The 22,888-nt window shown below is 43.4% G+C and overlaps 1 protein-coding gene across 1 annotated transcript in view; it reads right to left on the reverse strand.

The window, feature by feature from the left end:
* Window positions 1–270: 270 nt before the first annotated feature.
* LNPK (lunapark, ER junction formation factor) overlaps window positions 271–22,888 on the reverse strand; it is a 68,031-nt gene continuing 45,413 nt past the window's right edge. Inside the window, 10 exon segments of the mRNA XM_068122680.2 lie at window positions 271–1,717; window positions 2,566–2,739; window positions 3,361–3,431; window positions 3,897–4,002; window positions 10,319–10,549; window positions 10,995–11,043; window positions 12,729–12,812; window positions 13,391–13,431; window positions 22,538–22,548; window positions 22,550–22,603. Of these exon segments, the coding sequence (XP_067978781.2) occupies window positions 1,467–1,717; window positions 2,566–2,739; window positions 3,361–3,431; window positions 3,897–4,002; window positions 10,319–10,549; window positions 10,995–11,043; window positions 12,729–12,812; window positions 13,391–13,431; window positions 22,538–22,548; window positions 22,550–22,603 (1,072 nt within the window). The 3' untranslated portion in view covers window positions 271–1,466.

Here is a 22,888-nt window from a genome sequence, read left to right on the forward strand (position 1 = left end):
TTCAATTCTAGCAAATGTCACATCCTGTCTGCAGAAGGATTGTCAGACGAACACACCAAATATATTTTTACAGTCAGCCATCAGAAGAAGTTTAGTTGCTTGAACTTCTATGCCTCACAATCATTAAATACCTCTCAAGGCTGAGCATATATAGCAAAGCTACTGCTCATTGGACGACGGCATAATCCAACCTCAACAGCGTCAGTGACTGCATTTTGGTTCCACTGACCATCAAGCTATTTCACTTATTCACGGACACTTCATACGAAACAGGCAATGCTTTATTGATGGCAAACAAACAAAAATATAACATGTGAAAGTAAAGCTATCAGAAGAACAAAATACAGCAATGGAAACAAAAACGTTCACAGTAACTGACGTAAACACTTATTTTGAGACTTTGCTCAATGCATACCGAAGTTTGGATCAACTTCGTTCTATACCTTCACAGGTAATCAAATTGTAACGGCCACTCAATATGACATTGAAGTTTAAGAAACACTTCATACACTGCACTCTAACCCCCCACCCACCCTCCACCTCCCAAAGAACAACAACCTGCTCATTGTCTTGTGTCAACTTTACGTGGCACCTATTTTAACAGGTTAAAGTACAAACGTAAATCTCAAAACAAACAAAACTGGAATTATACACATTCGGCCAAAAGATGAACAAACCGGTTCAGTTGATGTCAAAGATTCAACATAAAAGCCAGGTTCCCCAAGTGATGTACTCAAAATGTACCGGAAACACACCATCAAGTAAAATTAAATATATCATAAGCATGGCACTGCTTTAGCAAAGCATCATCATTGGGAATACAAATTCCACCCATGCAGAGTTTGAGACAAACCAAAGGTAACATTGCATAATGAGTACTTGTGAAAGAGTTTGAAAACCTGAAAAGTCTATTAATTGCAAAAGATGCCTCCACTACTGGCTGGAGCACCAACTCCAGCATTTAACATCCCATCTCAACAGGACGAGGACAAAAAGCACATGTAGTCTTTTTCCAAACAAACAAAGCAGGGCACCTCCTCATCAGTAACAATAACAACAAAAGGTGAACAGGGAAGTGGGAGAAAATATTGTGGATAACATAAACACTAAACAGCTTCATGAAATTTCAAAATCAATGACCAACAACATAGGGTAAAATGACTAAACATTTACCAAAGCAGCACCAATGGGAAAAGGCAGTTTAAACGATGTTAACTGGAGAGAAGGGAATGACATGGGGGAGGGAGGCTGCATGTGCTAACAAGGCCAACTTCATACCGATATGTATAAAGGGGATAAATGTGCTGCTTTCATACTGATGAGGGGCCTGATAAATATGCTGCATGGGCCAGCATTGCATGGGTTCGTGAAATGCCTAAACCTGCAATACCTTGCCGATTCCTGACGACCGTGCAAAGCTTACTCAGCCAGGAACTTTCAGATATTACTTACGTCGTGTCCGCACCCTAACACTCGGTCTCCATTGCTTCGACAGCATTTGCAAACTCGGCATCAGCAGCCATTTTGCTTTCCTGAGGCTCATTTGATTCTAGGACGGCCTCAAAGACCTCTTTTAACCCCTCATCTGCATCTTCATGACTTTCCTCTTGCTCCTCTTCACGAGTGGGACGAGACAGTTCAAGGTTGCTCGATTCTGTAGGAGACGTCTTTGAAGCCAGTCCAGCAGGAGATGCATCCACCGGAACAACATCAGCATCTAAGAGGTGCAAGGACGATCAAAATTAAATAAAAGGACAACACATGACATAAAGGGCGTAGGACACAGTATGCTTAACACGAAATATGCAGCATTCAAGGTTAAAGGCTTCATAGACCAATAAAACAGCACATTGACAGGCCAGTGTACAAACTGGCCAACATAACTTCAGTCAAGCTTTCCTGCCAATGAATGAATGATCGTTTTTAAGGCCATTTCCCCACGCTAGAGCAGGGGTTAGCCTTGCGGGCCCCATGACAATCATGGTTCCCTGTTTGAGGCAATGTTTTTATGGCCGGATGCCCTTCCTGACGCCAACCCTTGGTCACGCTCTTAGGATGCGCAGGGATACAGTGTGCCTATTCTGAATCGGGGTACACACCGTGATCATTCATCCCAGCAAGCTGGTACTCAAATTTGCCAACCTCGGAAGGATGACAGGCTGAGTCAACCCCCCTGGCGTTAATTCAGCGATCGACCGGGATTCGAACCCAGGATCCTAGGATCCCAAGCCGGCACCCTAACCGCTAAGCCAACGCCAGGCTCAGTTGCTATGAATATAAACGCCTGCCATTGCTATAAATAAAACAGTGGAAAGAAGAATTAGTCTTGCAGGGTACGGCTATAGTGTCACCAGGCATGTAGACCAATTGATGAAATCCACAGAATGTTGATTGAGGTATGGTATCTGCCATAGCAAGGAAGAAGCTGACAATACATGTCAGCCCGATACACGCACGCACGTCAACCTGATTTACTTACAGAAAATGGCACTTAATCAAAACTACCCATCTCTTACTACCACCACCACCAAACTTTCTTTCCCACCATCAACATTAAGCACTCACCTTCATCAACTGTAGCCTCATCAACAGAGATGGGAGCAGCCAAAGAGGAACCAGGAAGGAGCGATGCTAAGTTCGCAGGGAGGTTTCGGGGGCCAGCAAGCTCGGTTAGGCGAGGGGGCTGAGGCTTAGCCTTGCGAGCGGGGTTCATGGAAAAGCAGTAGGCACAGCGAAAAGCTGTGTACAAAGTTGAGGATTTAAATGGGGAAGAGTGGAAGACGAGACAATTGAAAATGAAATGATACTCCTGCAATAAATTGACCAAACCCATCCATCCTACTTTTCACATATGGGTTCAAGCATCAAGATGGAACTGATATAACCCAAAGATCAATTTTATTTGACAATCAAAGCACTAATCCTTCCACAACAAGTACATGTGCCATAAATTTAGAGAGTTGGACTTCTTCCTGAAAGAGAGCCCGCAACTTTCCCCTCAAGTAAAACAATCAATGAAGAACCTTATTGTTCAGGGGCGCTCAAAATGATAACCAACTGCCCTGGCCACATTCTGCACCTCTTAGGCTCTTCCCATAGAGCACTTAACTCGTTCACCTCCCACTGACTCGCCATAAAAACCAAACACCTGTTAATCCTCACTAAGAGCTCAAATCGTTGCCAGTGAGCAGGCAAGAGTAAGCTGGTACAGAGCTTTATAAAAGAGTTCGCTTTGGCTCTTTCATGGAGAGTGCATTCAGATGATGCAAGTCATGGGATGTAGAACAAGTGCGAGATTATGTACAAAGGCCACATTTACATTAGCGTAGACATGAATTAAGCAAGTTGACCAAACCGTACCAATATACTCAAATTCTTCCCGCAGGGCCATCCCATTATGGGAACAGCATTGGTGGCAGATCAGTGCATACCTACAAAAACAGAAACGTCACACAAACAAAACCGTGTTCAGAGGTCACTAGTCATCAGACGCACGTTTTCCCATATAACATGGTGTTAACTTCAAGATGCTTTTACGAGAAAAAAATGTTGAGAATAAAGGAATAAAGAAAGAAGAATTGCAAAACTACCAGGAAATATGACAGTACAACTTGCATATTTATAACAAACAAGTTGGTGACAAGTTAACCATTTTACCTACCAGCCTGCACAAGCATGCAATACAAACAAATAAATAAATAAAACGAATACGGGGGGGAGGGGGGGGGGGCAATCAACGCAAGAAGTAAAATAAATAAATATGGCAATCATTAGGTTTTGAAAAGTGTCAAATATGTATAAGCGTTCAGATTTCATGCAAGAGACGAACCTTAAAACAAGCTCTGAGCCCAACCCACCACTCGACGTTCGGAAATGTGTTGCGGTGAGGAACGTACCTGTTCTGTGGCCCATCACCAACCAAATACTCGATTATTCGGTCCGCCATGCCTCGCTGACGTGGCAGAATAGGCCGAGGCAGCGGTGGACCAGGTGGGTGCATCCCTACACAAAGCATAGTTTAGGCTGCAAACATTATGCCCTATAAACCCTTCCAACCTAGAATCAAAATCTAATCGGCTTGTTCTCATCACCTACTCAACCCATCTGCCAAGTTTTGTCACAACTCGTCCACTTTTTGTTTGTCACAACTCGTCACAACATTTTTAAATGTCATGCTATGTTATCGTTTGGCCTTATCTCTCAATGTTGAAGAATTACTTATAATTATCGGATCTGGATCTGGATGTTCACCAAAATCGATTCAATTATTTATTGTCACACACCCTTCCCAAGTTTTGTCCTAATCCACCCATAACGTTTTGAGATATCCTGCTCACAGACAGGTAGATAGACAAACAGCAAGACAGACAGACAGGGGTGAAAACATAACCTCTGTCCACCTTTAGTGGCGGAAGTAATAATGTTTTAAAATGAGAGCAAGATCGAACCGCATTGCTGTAACAGAACCAAGAGGACAAATACAGCAGCCACTGTACACATTCACAACATAGCCGACTGTGCAATGTCGTGTAAACCATTATGCTATTTTTTCCAGTCTTTATTCGGAATTACCTGTTAGTGTTCCCATATAAGTCTCTGGGTCATGATTCTGGAAACCCAAGTTCAAATCCCATAAAAAATATGTTTGTCAATTGTACAAAAAAAGGAATGCATGACATGTACTGGAAGCTGTGCGGTGGCTGCACCACAATATAAAATTGATAACCACAATATAAAATTGGTGAAATTTGAGATGTGCACTTGGAGAAAAAAAAGGACAAAAAAAAACTGTAAAATGTAACAAATAAATAAATTGAATTTTTTATTGAACATCAACCCTTAAAAAGCAAAACAACCCAAAAACAGCTCCGCTTGCTTTTGTAATATATCAGCTAATGCAAATGTAACGAAAAATGAATAATTTGTGAAAAGACTACTGTTCGACACATCAAATTGAGCAATGTTTTGGCAAATGAATGTAGGCATGCAGCAATTTACGCAACTCTGGCATGCTCAGATTCCTTTAATATTCTCCAATACAACACAGACGGCCTCATCAGCAAGGTCATGCAACATAAACACTTCACTTTTACAAACAACACTCACATAGCTATAGTACAAAAAAACAACTAAATTACACCAGAAAAACAAAACACTGACCAGGAAAAACAAAACACTGACCAGGAAAAACAAAACACTGACCATTCCGACTTGTACATCGATACACACAGACAGACCGGATGCCAGAGGTAGAGGTTTCATCACATGCAGTTCAGAAAACACGATCCCGAATATATGAAGTTTGGATTTACAGTGACAGGGCATTCTCAGTCAGAGCGGGCAATGAGGTTCCTGTTGCCTTTCACAATCACATATAGTCGTGGCCAAAAATATTGGCACCCTTGCACTTTTTTCAAATAATTCACAATTTTCTCTAAAAATAAGTTGAAATTGACAAAAGTATTTGGTCTCCACAATTCTTTATTTCACTGTTAATATTACAGAACCTTTATTTTTGATTCAGACTTAATATACCCTTTAAAAACAGAAAATAAAAAGAAATGGCATTGACAAAATTATTGACACCCAAGACTTAATATTTGGTAGCACACACAGCCTTTGGACAAAATAACTGCAGTCAAGGGCTTTGTACAGCCATGAATGAGCTTCCTACACAGTTTGGCCCACTCTTCTTGTGAAAACTGCTCCAGTTCTCCCAGATGTGTAGGGTGCCTTATTCTCCCAACTGCTGTGGTCAGATCTCCCCACAGGTGTTCAATGGAATGTAGATCTGGACTCATTGCTGGCCACTTCAGAACAGTCCAGCGTTTTGTCTTGAACCAGTCCTGGGTGCTTTTTGAGGTGTGTTTGGGGTCATTGTCCTGCTGGAAGACCCACAACCTTTGACGGAGACCCAGCTTTCTGACACTGGGTTGAACATTGCGCTCCAAAATGCCTTGGTAATCTCATGATTTCATGATGCCATGCACACATTCAAGGCACCCAGTTCTAGAGGCAGCACAGCAACCCCAAAACATCACTGAACCACCTCCATGTTTAATGGTAGGGAAGGGGTTCTTTTCTTTGAAGGCTTCATTTTGTTTCTGTAAACATAGAGATGATGTGCTTCACCAAAAATGCTCTAATTTGGTCTCATCTGTCCACAGCACATTCTCCCAGAATGATTTTGGCTTGTTCAGGTGTGTTTTGGAAAAGTCCAGTCGGGCTTTCTTATGTCTCTCTCTCAGCAGTGGCGCCCTCCTGGGTCTCCTACCATAGAACCCCCTTTCATTGAGTTGGTGACGGACGGTGCAAGTTGAAACTGTCATACCTTGTGTCTGAAGGTCAGCTTGAATCTGTTTGGCAGTTGATCGAGGTGCTTTCTCCACCATTCGGACAATCCTTCGCTGCAATTTCGATCAAGTTTTCTCTTGCGGCCTCGTCCAGGGAGGTTGGCTACAGTGCCATGGGCCTTAAACTTCCTTATAACATTGCATACAGTGGACACAGGAACATCAAGGTCTCTGGAGAAGGACTTGTAGCCTTGAGATTGTCCATGCTTGGCTACAAAATTGTCTGACCTCCTCAGACAATTCTCTGGTTTTCTTTCATTTCTCCATGCTCATTGCGTGACACACAGTGACACCAAACAACAGAATGACTCCTTTTCTCCATTCAAACTGGTTGAACGAGTGATTTTTATATTGCAGGCACCTTCAACTCACCACAGATGAGTTCAATTCCAAAGTAAAGGAGAATCACCTGCTTGAAATCTAATTATTTCTAACAACTTCTGAAAGGTGCCAATAATATTTTCCCGGGTCATTTTAGGATTTCTGTGTGGAATAAGCTAAGATTTAGTAATTTTTTCAGCTTTTTTTGTTTTGTTCCACTGCAAAGCAAAGAAATACATATGTGGATACCAAAATACTTTTTAATTTCAACAATTTTCTGGAAGAAATGGTGAATTATTTGAAAAAACTGTACGGGTGCCAATATTTTTGGCCACGACTGTACATACACAAGTCAATTAGATACACAGATATCAAGCAAGATACAAAATGACTTCCACCACCAAGACGACACACTCAAACTTCAAGTTTTCAAAATTAAACCGGGTAACAAAGAACACACAAACATCATAAACATTTACATAGCACGGACACACCCCCTACTGTACCAACCAAAATACTCACAACTACAGAACCTCTTCCCTCCCAAACACCATAATCGGAGGGGACTTCAACGGCAAAGACACGGCCTGGTAAAACCATAACCAAACAACTAAATTCGTTATCCATACTTAACAACACAACACAACAAAACACAACACAACACACACACACATACACACACACGTTGCACATTAACAACACCCGTCAAGCACCTACACAGAGGCAAAAATGTTAAAAATTCAAGACCACATGGACATGCAAGTGGTAAGACTAATCACCCATGCCACACTTGATGTGTCAGTGCTAGACACATTAAGTCCAACCACCCAGAAACCCCTACGCACATTAACATTACAACACAAAGACATCCTTCAACCCCCTCTCCCAAACAATCAACAACAACAAAAACACATCCATACCGACATCATCATAAACGCATTAAATAACCTGGGCCCAAACAGTATCCTGGGCACTAAACCCCCACCCATCGACAACGCAGAGAAATTCCTTCCCTATTTATCGTGTTTCCCTCCAATGTGCACACCAACCCGTGCAGCTTTTACAGTACAAACATAGATTTGACGACATCATTGATGGCACCTAAAACCTCTGCCAGGTCACCCCAAACACAATGAAACACATTATGCACAGTCCAGGCACGAGGACGGCAAGAGTACAACGTTTGAGAAGTGAGGGATCTCTGGATCGCTCCTAGGGGATGAATCAGCTATCTCCATGCTGCACAACTGTTCGAGCAGAACTGACCAGGGCTAATCAACAGCAATTTTTTTTTTTTTTTGTATACAAGATCGAGGCTCGTGAAAGCTAACATTAATCACACAAAAAGGCAACCGACACATAAAACACAAAATAAGGGGAGCGGAACACAAGATGGGGAGAGAGGGGGAAGGACACAAACACAACATTTGAGAGCAAGGACATCGAGAGAAATGTGGGAGGGGGAGGGCTTGGGGGGAGGTGGCAGAGGTATAAAACACATCAACACTGCAAGGACTTCCAGGAAAGAAGTTGGTATTTCAAAAAAAGAGTATCTGGGGTGAATTTGCGGGGGTAGAAAAGATCAAGGTTTTGGATGGGGGAAGATAAGAGATTGTGGTGAACAGCTGCTTAAAAGACCTGGAGGGAGGAGTGGGATTGAAGGGAATGGGGGAGTTTGTTCCAAAGGTGGGAGAAAAGGGGAATGAAAGAGTGAAGGTGAGCAGAGAGCCTAGATTTTGGCAGTTTAACCATAAGAGGGTTGCTGGCAGATCTTGTGTGACCTGTAGGAATATTAGGGGGACAGAGGACAGAGAGAGCTGGGGGAGCAAGGCCGGAGAGGAGTCGGTAGAAGACAGAAAGACCACCAACCTGCCTGCGGTGAGTGAGTGAAAGGCCCTCAGAGATAGCTTCATCGCAGGAGATTCCAATGATTCTGAAAACTTTGGTTTCAACAGGGTGAAGCCGAGCTAGGTGTGAGGCAGGAGCACCCAGAGGGGGGAACAGTATTCCATTGAGCTGCAGATGAAAGCCTTGTATGTGGTGAGGAGCTCAGGTGTGCCAAGGAAGGACTTCGCACGACGGAGGATGCCCAGTCAGTGACTGGCTTTGGAGGCCAGCTTGGAAATGTGGTTATCCCAAGAAAGATCATGGCAGATAGTGAGACCCAAAAGCTTGAGCGACAGAACTTCTTGGAGAGGATTGTTGAGAAAGTAGATGGGAGGGTTTTCCAGTCGGTCTTTTCGGAGAGACATAGTAAGAGTGTGGGATTTGTCAGGATTGAAAGACATGTTCCACTTGTTTGACCAGTCTGTGATTTTGTCCAGGTCTGCAGAGAGTGAGGAGGCTGCAGGCTGCCGATCTGAGGGATGAGGAATGGAGCGGCAGATAGTGGAGTCATCAGCAAAGAGATAGAGAGGATTTTCCAGAGAGTCGGAGAGATCATTGATGAAGACCAGAAATAGCACAGGGCCCAGAACACTACCTTGGGGAACTCCAGCCAGAACAGGAAGGGGAGATGAGAGAAATCCATTCAGGGCAACACGTTGCCTACGACCAGAGAGGAAGTCTGCAAGCCATGAGTGGAGATTTCCATGGATACCATAGGAGGAGAGTTTGGTGAGCAGAGCTGGGTGCCAGACCGCATCGAAGGCACGTGATATGTCAAGGGAGACAGCTCTGATTTCCTGTTTGGCATTGAGGACCTCCATCCATTGTTGAGACAGCAGAAGCAGCATGTCCAGAGTAGAATGGCCTGGTCTGAATCCAAATTGATGATCAGAGATCAAGCCATTGGAGAAGAGGAAGGATTTGATATCCAAAGCAATGATGGATTCCATGATTTTGCTGATAATTGGGAGCAGGCTGATTGGTCTGTAGTTGCAAGGATCTGTTTTTGTACATTTTTTGTGTAAAGCAGTAATGTTTGCTGATTTCCAAGATGCTGGCAGATGACCTTGAGCAAAAGAGAGGGTGAAAAGAACAGAGAGAGGGTGAGATAGAGCGGCAGAGCAGGATTTTAGGACCCGTGGGCTGATGCCATCTGGTCCAGTTGCAGAATCAGAGTCGAGGTTTGACAAAAACTTCTCCACCTTGTCAGGAGAGAAGGACACAGAGTCCAGGAGCAGTTGGGTTCGACTGGGAAATGTGGGAACAGAGAGAGATGGGTTTGGGACACAAGATTTTGAGGCAAACACAGAGTTGAGGCATTCGGCTTTGTCACGTGCGGTGCGGTGTAACTCTGACACATTTGTCCTTTAATTGCTTTTCATGATCCAAGATGGGATCGGATACTGCACTTACAAGGCACTCAATATAGTCCAATGAAGCAGCAGTTTGAGAGCACAGAAAATCCAAAACCTGTACAGTACATCTTTAGCTACTCGGCAACGTTACACTTAAATGGAAAACGTTTCCGTCCGCAGAAAGCAAATCAAAAAGAAATTTGAATGGATACATTTGTTCAGGTACTCATTCAAACACAACTACTTCTCACTTTTGGAGCTTTATTTCTTGCTTGTACCCTCATCTCTTCCTCCTTTAATGCAATTGTTTAAGAGTTACTTTACTCCACGTAAAATCAAACTTGAAACTTTATGTTTCAGCATGCACCAGATTCACCTTGCATTTACTGCAGACATACTGACCTGGGGCACAGGGAGCACCAAAGTCTATTGGTACAAAGCGTCTTCCGGGAATGGGGCCATGAGGGGACGTCATGAGCAGTCTCTCGGGAGGCCCGCCAGGAGCAACGATGAGGCCAGGTGGGGAGGCGGAGACGATAACACCCCGCGCATTGGTGACTTGGGCCTCGGCTGTCGGAGGAGACGCTGGGGATGAGGGCAAACCACGCTGGGCAACAGTACGCTGCCGGAGCTCTGTATGCAATGGCAAACCAGGTTAGGAAGAATCATGCCAGAACCAAGGAATGTCAGCAAATGCTAAACAAAATAATTAAAACAGAATAACCAGAGTTTTTACTTAAAGACCAATAGTAAGGTTCAAAATAAATAAGCTTGAAATTGATGACAAGGTGTAGCCTGTTATTAATAGAATAGCAAATGGATCCTCAAAAGTTTCTTTTCAAGAAAACAGAGTAGTCATGGTATACAAAAGTGAAAACAAAAGCTATTGTTTCCTCAAAACATTCAATGGACATCACTATGAGAGAACAGAGATAAAGAGGTTACGTGAGGAGAAAGTTAAAGTAAATCGTAGTATCGTAGTCGGTGGAGTTTGGTGACATAATTATGTGACAAATTATGATAAATCAAAACCCATGATAAGATCAATAACAATTGTTTGGAACATATTAGGATGTACCTTGGCTCGTTTGCACCTGTGGAGCTGCCAATTGTTGCTGCTCCTGTTGCTATAATGATCAAAATAAAACATGCCACGTCACAATCAGGTACACTACAAATCAATATTTTAAAACAACAATCAAGCAGGACCACAAAATAATAATAATAAACTAGAACAACACGCTTCGACTTCACGTCGTCGACTGATATGTCTCTGCCTACATTATTACATCATTATACATATTGCACCAAGTTTGATTTAAATCCATTGAGCTGTTCTCAAGTATCACATTTTTACCTGACATGACCGCTGACCTCACCAAAATCACCTCACTACTCACCTTTGATGCCAAAATATAATCAGTTCATCTTTGCATCATAATATATATTTATATCAAGTTTGGGCAAAATCCCATCACTGGTTCACAAGTTATAACTAACAGGATTTTACCGAACATGACCTTTGATCTCTTAATCCAAAAATGTAATCAGTTCATGTTTACATCATTACACATACCTGTACCCAGTTTGATTTTAATCTCTTCAGCTGTTCTCAAGTTATCATATTTTTACCTGACATAACCTCAACTTTGACCATGTGATGCCATAATCAGTTCAGTTTATCTTTGCATCATATAAACATATACCAAGTTTGTTCAAAATCCTATCACTGGTTCACGAGTTGGCATGGCAACATATTTTTCCTTAACATGACCTCTGACCTATTGACTCCAATATCTAATTAGTTCATCTTTACCTCATTATACATACCTGCACTAAGTTTGATTAAGATCCCTTCAGCCGTTCTTATGCAGTAACGAAATAATTGTAACTTAACATGTCCTCTGATCTTTGACCTCTTGATCCCAAAATCGAATCAGTTTATCTTTGCATCATAATATATAATTAGACCAAGTTTGGTGAAAATCTCATGATTGGTTCACAAGTTAACTCGGTAACAGAATTTTTACCTGACGGGACGTCTGACATTTGACCTTTGGCCACTTGAACCCAAAATCGAATCTATTAATCTCTACATCATTATACATACGAGTACCAACTTTGGTCAGAATCCCATCACTGGTTCACAAGTTATCGCGGTAACAGTATTTTTACCTAACATGACCTCTGACCTTTGGCCTTCGACCTCGTGACCCCAAAATCTAAACAGTGCATCTTTACCTCATTATACATACCTGCACCAAGTTTGACTAAGATCCCTTCAGCCGTTCTTAATTTATCGGGGTAACAAAAACCTATGACAGATGGATGGACGGACAACCCGAAAACATTTTTTAAAAACATTGCGTTCGAGAATACAACACCAAAAAAGTTACATTCAAGTACATTGCAAGAAGGGAAACACACAGCATGATCAGTATTGGATGAGGAAACATAGTTTGGAATTACAATATTGTACAAGTCACCGGAAACGAGTCCACGAGCTGTACAAAAGTGAAAGGTAAAGCGAATCGGTCTTTTAGTCTAACATCTCGAACTGAGACATTGGAATTTTTCACATTAATAGGCCCTCGGGGATGCAAGTTATCTCTCTGTGAGGACATCATGCTGTGGAATGTGTAACCATGTACGGGGTGAGCAAAACTCTGAGAATATTGTGGAACAAGTGCTGGACTGTAAAACGGGTCAAATGGAAGACATGGTTCACACCCTTGTGTAGTTTAAATGTGAAGTAAAGACACAGTGTGAAAAAAATATTAACAACAAAGTGATCAAAGCCTGAGTATCGTACCTTAGCCTTTTTCAGTTCAGGATCAAATTTCTCCAGGATCTCCTTGGCATTTTTGTAAGTCTGCTTGTCCTTGACCTCCTCAAGCTACAACAAAAAGGCAAGAATTCCCAGAAAAATTCAGCTGCTTCTCAATTAGCTCAGAAACTCAGCATGGCTTTCCTATCTACTTACACACTGAACAAACCTGCACTCCTTCCTCTGAGATTTGGACAGAATCTCTCTTCACCAAGGCAACTCTCATTCATAATACATAAAGCAACTAGGTAAGCAAGAAAGAATAAACAAACACGTTAGCTAATTCTACTTCGAGACAAACAAGCAATAGCAAATACAATTTTGAGCAAAATTACACGTTTCTCCTGAATTAAAATCAATGTTTATACCAAATGACAAGGCCAAAAATTGAAATAAAATTATTCTGCTTTACACAAGCGAAATAACCAACATGAACAAAAATATTTCCTGCTGTTGAGATCTATAAAGATGAGTATGGTTTTTTGATGTGCCAAGATGGCAGGTGGGCAAAGGTTTCACATCCCTTCTGATAGTCCAAGTGGTGTATCACATGCTCTTTATTTAGCAAACAGCTGTTAGAGAAAAACTTGTATATAAAAAAAAAAAATCAATTCACAACACACAAAATTATCAAAACAAACACTTACAATTCTCTTCTTTTTATCTGTTTGTTCCTCCAAAGCCAATGCTGTTGAAAGCAAAGGAGTAATCAGTTGTTAAATCCTCAGACGATAGGAAAAGGCTCCTGTAACGCATTTTCTATCTTATGCAAACACAGCGTTTCAAGTGCATTACACCTCCATTATTTCCCTTTTGAAAACAGAATACATGGGATATATGTAGCGGCAAGGAAACGGCAAACAGCTGAAAGAATCGATATGGCATCAAAGAGCACATCATGAGTTGCAGGAATTCACGGTAAACATTTACTTGGTCAAAAAAAAAGAAAATAAAAAGATTAATAATAATCCTGTAAGTTGGGCTTGAGGGTCCAGAGCACAGTCAGCGATTCGGATTCGAGTCGCAAAATTTTGCAAATAACAACTTCACTCGGACTTAAGGAAATAGACTTCAGACTCGGGACTTGGTGTCTGGGGAATTGTGACTTGAGTTTATAATGACTTGTTGACAATGTTCGGAAAATAATCGTTGAATTAAAACGGGGTTTAAAATAAATGGTAAATGATTTTCAGTCGTGGACGTGAGCTGTTCGGTCAATGTCGACATGTACCATCCACGTGCACATGTGCAGTGGGTCAGCACTCATGGCCACCGGGTCACATGCCGTTCGCCACTATGGTTAAAGGTAGTGTCTACTATTCAGACAGCACACCAAATCCAAGTGGCAAGCAGCAGTCTTGCCAAGGTGGGGAAACAACTTGGGAGATCTCGCGAGATCTTGTCGGGGCGGTCACGGTTTTTCGAAGCTGTTCCACGATCTTCACGCACGCTCGAAGTTAAGTAATTGTCACATTTGTATTTTTGTCGAAACTATTTATCTTACGTGTGTATACCTTTTGCGTGTCCTTCGGGGGATTATCGGTGTAAATCTTTCATACCTGTAAAAAATAGTCGAGTATTTCGTGCCACGCGGCCTAGTTGTTGAAGCTTCCGACCTTGAGGCTTGGTTCTCTCCGGGCATCCAAAGCGGTTATTTTTTCATTCGTGTGTTTGTCAAATTTCAACTCGTTCTTTTATCGTCCATGCGCTATTGTTTGTTTATAGTTAGTTTTGGTTTGAATTTCCTGTAACTCGTAATTAATTAATCGTGTTCTGCTCCGCGTGTGCGGCCTTGTACCCCCGTCGGTGTTTGTTAACTTAAGTCCCCTACATCGTGTTTTGCCTGGCTCTTAGTTTTTTTCCCTTCTACCCCGAACATAATACTCTTTGTCTAACGTTTTAAATCCCCCCACACCCCCCCCCAAAAACAAACAAACAAAAAAACAACCAAAAACATTTATTTTATTTTATCCACATGTGTTGTTGTCTCATCCTGTACTTTCTGTCCAGGTGTGCTGTACGCCCCGGCCCCATTATCTCCTTGCCATCCATCTTTTGCCCTGTTCACGTGACTCGTGGTGGTCCCTCTCGGCTCTCCCCCCGTTGGTATTTTTGTGCATATAAGATTGTTCACGGTTCTGTTTAAATATTATTTAAATATGTTTAAACTTTCCCCTTCAGTGTTTTATTCAGTGGTATATTACAACACGCTGTTTTTCTTCCTATTTAAAAGGCTTTTCTCAATTTCCTCTCCAACTCATTCCACGTCAAAAAAAAGAAATTCAATCTCTTATACGTCTCCCTCACTACATGGTCTAAATTCACATTCATTCCACCCCTCCTCCATCATTCTGAATCGGATTGCTAACTTGAAAATCACAACAAACCCAATTTGTTATCAATGTTCGTCTTTCATGAATCATCCACTTTCTAAACTCCCCTCTTGCCCCTCCCCTCCAAATCCCCCCCTTGCCCCTCCCCTCCTAAACTCCCCCCTTGCCTCTCCACTCCTGAACTCCCCCCTTGCCCTTCCCCTCCTAAACTCCCCCCTTGCCCCTCCCCTCCAAATCCCCCCCTTGCCCCTCCCCTCCTAAACTCCCCCCTTGCCTCTCCACTCCTGAACTCCCCCCTTGCCCTTCCCCTCCTAAACTCCCCCCTTGCCCCTCCCCTCCAAATCCCCCCCCTTGCCCCTCCACTCCTAAACTCCCCCCTTGCCCCTCAACTCCTAAACTTCCCCCTTGCCCCTCCACTCCTAAACTCCCCCCTTGCCCCTCCACTCCTAAACTCCCCCCTTGCCCCTCCCCTCCTAAACTCCCCCCTCACCCCTCCCCTTCAAAACTCCCCCCCAACCCCTCCCATTCAAAACTCCCCCCCAACCCCTCCCATTCAAATCTCCCTACATACCATTCCTCTCCAATTCTCCCTCCTCCCCCTCCTCCTCAAAGCTGCCTCCTCCCCACTTCGTCTCCCTTCTATCTCATACCTCCACCCCCCCAACCTTCTACTTTCCTCTCCCCCCCCCCCCTTCAAACAACCCCTCACTGTGCCTCATCCCTTCACCATCAAACCTTTCATCCTCCTCATCCTTCCCTTTCTTGGAACTCTTCTGTAATCTCTGACACTATCAACTGCTCTCCCTACCTCCCCCTCTCATCCTTCATCTTACCTGACTCCTCCCCTCCCCTGTCCTGTACCCGATGCTCCCCCTCTCTCTTCATTAACGGTATGGACCTCAAACATCCGGGTCCTTCGCTCAAACCTGACTGATCTCTCCATACAGGTTGCTTCTGACAATCCAGACTTGATCTGCTTAACAGAGACTTTCCTCCTTCAAGATGTCTCTGATTCCTTAATATCTCTTCCTGGTTACTCCCTCCTCCGGTATGGTAGACCTGAGCCTCGTCCTGGTGGTCGGGTGGCTATCTTTATCAAAAACTCTCTTCCTCACTCTCCTTGCACTGCCCTCTCTCCTCCTCATCCCCAGGAGTACCTCTGGCTACGGCTTCCTCTCCGCTCCCACCTTTTGTTCATATGTGTTCTGTACCGTCCTCCAAACAGTGATGACTCCATTTACATTTCACTGTTTGACAACATGGACCAACTTCTATCCACTCATCCCAACTCTCTCTTCCTCATATGTGGTGACTTCAACTGTCATCATGCCAGATGGTTGGGTGTGGGTTCCTCTCTCACCAGTCATGGCACCTCAGCAAAGGACTTCTGTGACTCACTGGGATTGACACAATCTGTCAATTTCCCGACCCGGATCTCAGCCAATGGAGTATCTTCTCTTCTAGACTCGGTTATGACAAACTTCCCTGCTAATGTCTGCTGCTCTTCTTCTGCTCCAATCGGTTCTTCTGATCATGTGCTTGTCAAAGTGGACATCTCTCTGGCCATTCTCAGAGAGCCTCCTCAGCGTCGACGAGTCTGGCATTTCACTCAGGCTGACTGGGACGGTCTTCAAGCAGCCATCAATCGTCTGGATTGGTCTCCCATCTCCACTGCCTCTGACATCAAATCTTCCTGGGAATTCTTCCAAAGCAAACTGCTCTCTCTCATGCACAGATTTATCCCATCTCGTCTTCAGTTGTCTTACCCTTCCTCCCGTCCATGGTACACTGAATCTTGTGGTGAGGCAGTTGCCCTGAAACAACTTGCCTTTGCCTCTTGGAAGGCTAATCCAACTGAAGGCAATCTCAGTTCCTTCCACCAAACTCGGAACAAGTGTGTGTCTACCCTCAGGAGTGCCAGGAAGCACTATCTCTCCACACTCAAGAATGAACTCTCAAACCTGTCTCCTTCCTCCAAATCCTGGTGGCATCTGGTCAAATCCGTTTCTGGTGTTTGTTCCCCCTCCATCCCCTCCCTTACCTCAAATGGCCACACAGTTGACATCGCACGTGACAAAGCTGAAGGCCTCAACTCTGTGTTTGCCTGAAAATCTTGTGTCCCAAACCCATCTCTCTCTGTTCCCACCTTTCCCAGTCGAACCCAACTGCTCCTGGACTCTGTGTCCTTCTCTCCTGACAAGGTGGAGGAGTTTTTGTCTAACCTCGACTCTGACTCTGCAACTGGACCAGACGGCATCAGCCCACAGGTTCTAAAATCCTGCTCTGCCGCTCTATCTCATCCTCTCTCTGTTCTTTTCACCCTATCTTTTGCTCAAGGTCATCTGCCAGCATCCTGGAAATCAGCAAACATTACCGCTTTACACAAAAAAGGTGCAAAAACAGATCCTTGCAACTACAGACCAATCAGCCTGCTCCCAATTATCAGCAAGGTCATGGAACCCATCATTGCTTCGGATATGAAATCTTTCCTCTTCTCCAATGGCTTGATCTCTCATCATCAATTTGGTTTCAGACCAGGTCATTCTACTCTGGACATGCTGCTTCTGCTGTCTCAACAATGGACGGAGTCCTCAATGCCAAACAGGAAATCAGAGCTGTCTCCCTTGACATATCACGTGCCTTCGATACGGTCTGGCACCCAGCTCTGCTCACCAAACTCTCCTCCATGGAAATCTCCATGCATGGCTTGCGGATTTGCTCTCTGGTCGTAGTAAACGTGTGGCCCTGAATGGATTTCTCTCATCTCCCCTTCCTGTTCAGGCTGGAGTTCCCCAAGGCAGTGTTCTGGGCCCTGTGCTTTTTCTGGTCTTTATCAATGATCTCTCCGACTCTCTGGAAAATCCTCTCTATCTCTTTGATGATGACTCCACTCTCTGCCGCTCCATTCCTCTTCCCTCAGATCGGCAGTCTGCAACCTCCTCACTCTCTGAAGACCTGGACAAAATCACAGACTGGTCAAACAAGTGGAACATGTCTTTCAATCCTGACAAATCTCACACTCTTACTATGTCTCTCCAAAAAGATCGACTGGACAACCCTCCCATCTACTTTCTCAACAATCCTCTCCAAGAAGTTCTGTCGCTCAAGCTTTTGGGTCTCACTATCTGCCATGATCTTTCTTGGGAAAACCAAATTTCCAAGCTGGCCTCCAAGCCAGTCCCCGACTGGGCATCCTCCGTCGTGCGAAGTCCTTCCTAGACACACCTGAGCTCCTCACCACATACAAGGCTTTCATCCGCAGCTCAATGGAATACTGTTCTCCACTATGGGCCGGTGCTCCTGCCTCACACCTAGCTCGGCTTCACGCTGTTAAAACCAAAGCTTTCAGAATCATTGGAATCTCCCACGATGAAGCTATCTCTGAGGGCCTTTCACTCACTCACCGCAGGCAGGTAGGTGGTCTTTCTGTCTTCTACCGACTCCTCTCCGGCCTTGCTCCCCCAGCTCTCTCTGTGCTCTGTCCCGCAAATATTCCTACAGGTCGCACAAGATCTGCCAGCAACCCTCTGATGGTTAAACTGCCGAAATCTCGGCTCTCTGCTCACCTTCACTCTTTCATTCCACTTTTCTCCCGCCTCTGGAACAAACTCCCTCACTCCCTTCAATCCCACTCCTCCCTCCAGGTCTTTAAAACAGCTGTTCACCACCATCTCTTATCTTCCCCCATCCAAAACCTTGATCTTTTCTACCCCCACTAATTCACCCCAGATCCATCTTGTTTGAAATTCCAACTTCTTTCCTGGAAGTCCTGGCAGTGTCCATATGTTTTATACCTCTCCCACCCCCCCTTCCCATGCCTCCCCCCAAAGCCCTCTCCCTCCCACAGATCTCTCAATGTCTCCATGTCTCTCGGTCCCTGCTCTCAAATGTTGTGTTTGTGTCCTTCCCCCTCTCTCCCCATCTTGTCTACCGCTCCCGATGTTATATGTTTTATGTGTCGGTTTGTCTTTCTGTGTGATTAATGTTCGCTCTTTCACGAACCTCCATCTTGTATACAAAAACAAGAACAAAAAGTTTTAATTAAAACAAAAGCCGCGTCGATGTTACACAATGCCTAGATGCAGCTGTGCCTATAACGTCGATGTTATAGGCACAGGACATTCCTATTGATTCGATTAGTTGATGTTATTTTTGTGCAAAGTGAAAATATATCTCGGCATTTTCCCGTCTGTTATTTCAGGCGGTGTATGACTGACCATGCCGCAATTAAAAAAAAAAAAATCTCGGCAATTTCCCGTGTGTGGCGACACGTGAACGAAGCTATGCTCCTCTCTCCACATTATTGTGACGACGTATAAATTAAATATTTCATCGTGACGATTGTCATCAAATGGACGAATTTTTAATATATCTCGGCATTTTCCCGTCTGTTATTTCGGGCGGTGTATGACTGACCATGCCGCGATTTAAACAAAATATATATATCTCGGCATTTTCCTGTCTGTTATTTCGGGCGGTGTATGACTGACCATGCCGCGATTGAAAAAAAAAAATCTCAATGGACTTGAAGTTACAGGCCTTTAATTCATTTCGTTCTATAAAGGGCAACTTTCATCGGATTTTCTTCCCGTTTTTCTTCAAGCGAGTCTAAAACTATGTTGGCGACTGTGAAAAATGAAATGATATATCGAATTTGATTTGAAATAAAACTGTGTGAGAGAGGAAGACACCACAGGCCTACACAACAGGCCTCAAAGCTATGCGAGTTAATAAAATGGTGGATATTTGTTTATTTGAAGCCTCTCCCACAATGGGTGGAGCTATGGTTCCCAGAATGGGTGGAGCTTTGAGGTTTTGTCTTCTCTGCAAGAACAAGAAGAACAACAACAACAACAGCAGAGGGCACTCTATTAGCAGCATCTGTGACGCAGCTAAAAGAAGAAGAAAAAAAAAAAAAAAAAAAAAAAAACTTTCTTCAAACCATTAACATTCTCGCCGGGGGAAACTTAGTCTCTGATCGGTAACCTCATGCACATCCCGATAAAAAATCTTTTGTGACAATTTAAATGTCATTTGACTTGGATTATTTAAACTTCATCAATAATTGGAAAATTATATCACGACTTCTCTTTTCATATTAAACATAAAAACCAGGAAAGGAAAACATAAAAAAGTGCAGTATCTTAAAAGACAACAATTGAAGTTAATAAGTCACGTTTCCTTTTAACGTACATAACATGCAATCAAATTATTAAAATATCCTCACCCGTTCCACATTGAACGCTTTGTGTGTGCGCCAGATGTGGAACCAACATTCCACATTAAACCTTTTATACATGGGCTGAGGTTAATGACTAGTCTCATGTACATTTGTTCAAGTAGGTACACGACAGTGCGTATAAAAAAAAGAGGTAATCCGAATTCAAGGGGTTAATATGCAAAGGTTATTTATTTTGACAATTTACATGTGGTTTACTAATTAAGAGGAGATCCTCAGCTTTCCATTGATACCTTCCATGCATTATTGCTGTCACACATGACCGAATACATGTTCATTGAAAATGACAAGTTCAAATCGCATTTTTACAAGTTTGGCTAATCGATGCAAGTCAGGATAATTGGTGCAAAATGAACATCAGATGTGAACTTTTCTCAGGAATGATTGGCATTTATGCACCCACACCTTCAACATGTCTACCTCCCCTTTCAACACAAAGCTCACAGCGGCGGAGCATGCCCTGAACTGCTCGTCTCACCATAGCCGGGTCATTGCGCAAAGCATCCACTTCATGTCGAATACGGCCCTGCAATTCTTCAAGATCACGAGGAGGAGTTACGAACACCTTGTTCTTTAAATGTCCCCAAAGGAAATAATCACATGGTGTGAGGTCAGGTGATCTTGGCGGCCATTCCACTGCATGGTTGAGGGCGATGACACGGTCTCCAAAAGTTCCCTCAGTCGATCTCGGACAGCGATAAGACGGTGTGTTGGGGCGTTGTCTTGGGCCCACCAGATATCTGAAGACACCACGAACCTGTCGCTCAAAGTTCTCCTCCAGCTGTGGTAAAACTTCATCATTGATCATCTGCAGATAACTGTTACCATTGACATTCCTTTGAAAGAAAAATGGTCTGATCACCTGACCACTTCCACAAAGTCCCAACCAAACAGTCCACTTTTGTCAATTCATGTTGGTGTCAAAATTAAATTCCGGGGGTTGTCCTGTCGGTGCATATTCAAGAACATTATGGGTATTGACCTTGCCGTCCATGGCGAAAGCAGCTTCGTTGCCGATAACGAGATATCGCAGGAAATTGACATCTGCTTCACAACGTGCTATCAACCATCTGGCAAGCACCAGCCTCCTGGCAAAACCCCCTGGCGTAAGTTGATGCCGGATGTGAATCCGATATGGATGTTGGTGAAGGTCCAGTCTTGTGATTCGGTTGAATGTTGCCGAAGGCAATCCCGTCCCATTTCGTCTTGCGCTGGTATCCCTAGGATGCTCCAAAACTTGCTGCCTTATTGCTGCAATGTTCATTTCCGATCGCCCAGTGCGCCTGCTTCCATAATTCTCCTTGTTGAGGTTGAGGCTCTTGGTATTTTCTAACATTCGCCAAGATGGTTTTGGCTGCTGGAGGCTCCCGTTCTGGGAAACGTTCCCTGAACGCATCACGAGTTCGCTGGAATCTTCCAGTTTGGTGAAAGGTTGTAACCACGAAGGTCCGCTGTTCAGTCGTAAGTTGAACTATCTTTTCAATGACTCAGACTGTCTCTAAACCCATACACTGTAGGCCCATCTTAAATACCAATCTTAAACAAAGGATGATGCAACCGAAGATTTATCAGACCAGCTTAATAATTTTACATAATCAACTTGGCAGTCGACAAGTAATGCGTCCATTTAAAACTGTCTTGCACCGATTAGCCAAACTTGTAAAAATGCGATTTGAACTTGTCATTTTCAATGAACATGTACTCGGTCATGTGTGACAGCAATGATGCATGAAAGGCATCAATGGAAAGCTGAGGATCTCCTCATAATTGGTAAACCACATGTAAATTGTCAAACTGAATAACCTTTGCATATTAACCCCTTGAATTCGGATTACCTTTTTTTTTGATACGCACTGTAGATATGAGAAGTAAATTCAACATAAAAATGTTTTTTTTCTGGAAACAGCAAAAAATGTCCACTGTATGAAGTGGACAAATTAAAACTCGAGTCAAACAGCTTTTCAAAACATACACTGCAATAAATGAAGCAATATCTTAATTCCTTTATACTTTTATAGCTTGTACTCACTCCAAAGTATATAAATGTGGGCCATTACACAAGTTGAAGTAACACTATTGTGACTTGAGACTTGGCTCAAGTGACTTGTTGACATCTCTGATTCCGTTTTATACACTTCAAGAACAAATGGCACCCAGCATTGGGAAACTGTAAATGGGTCTACCTCGACCCGAGTCCTCAAGAAAATTGTGACAAGACTTACCGTTCTTCTCTGTTCTCTGTGCTTTTCACGAACCACCAACTCAAAAAGTTCTTCATCATGTGGATCCTTTGAGGAAACAATGCAAATACAAAAACAATAAGCACAATAGAAGAAAATCATGCAACATTAACAATTTCCAGCATCCTCCCATCTCCAAAACCAACATTTTGTAAGGCAAGGCCATTATCCACAAATATGGAAACCACTCGGATAAGGACTCCAGATATCACCGAAAGTTGGCATAAAGCATCACGTAAAATGGCCAGACCACTGCAAACAAAAAGCAACAATCTACTGGTTACTCAACATGATGCCGTTGCCGGCACGTCTAGCATCAACAAACAACAACAA

This window comes from Myxine glutinosa, chromosome 7 (genome assembly GCF_964187855.1).
Source record: "Myxine glutinosa chromosome 7, kmMyxGlut1.1, whole genome shotgun sequence".
In the NCBI taxonomy this organism is placed as follows: Eukaryota; Metazoa; Chordata; class Myxini; order Myxiniformes; family Myxinidae; genus Myxine; species Myxine glutinosa.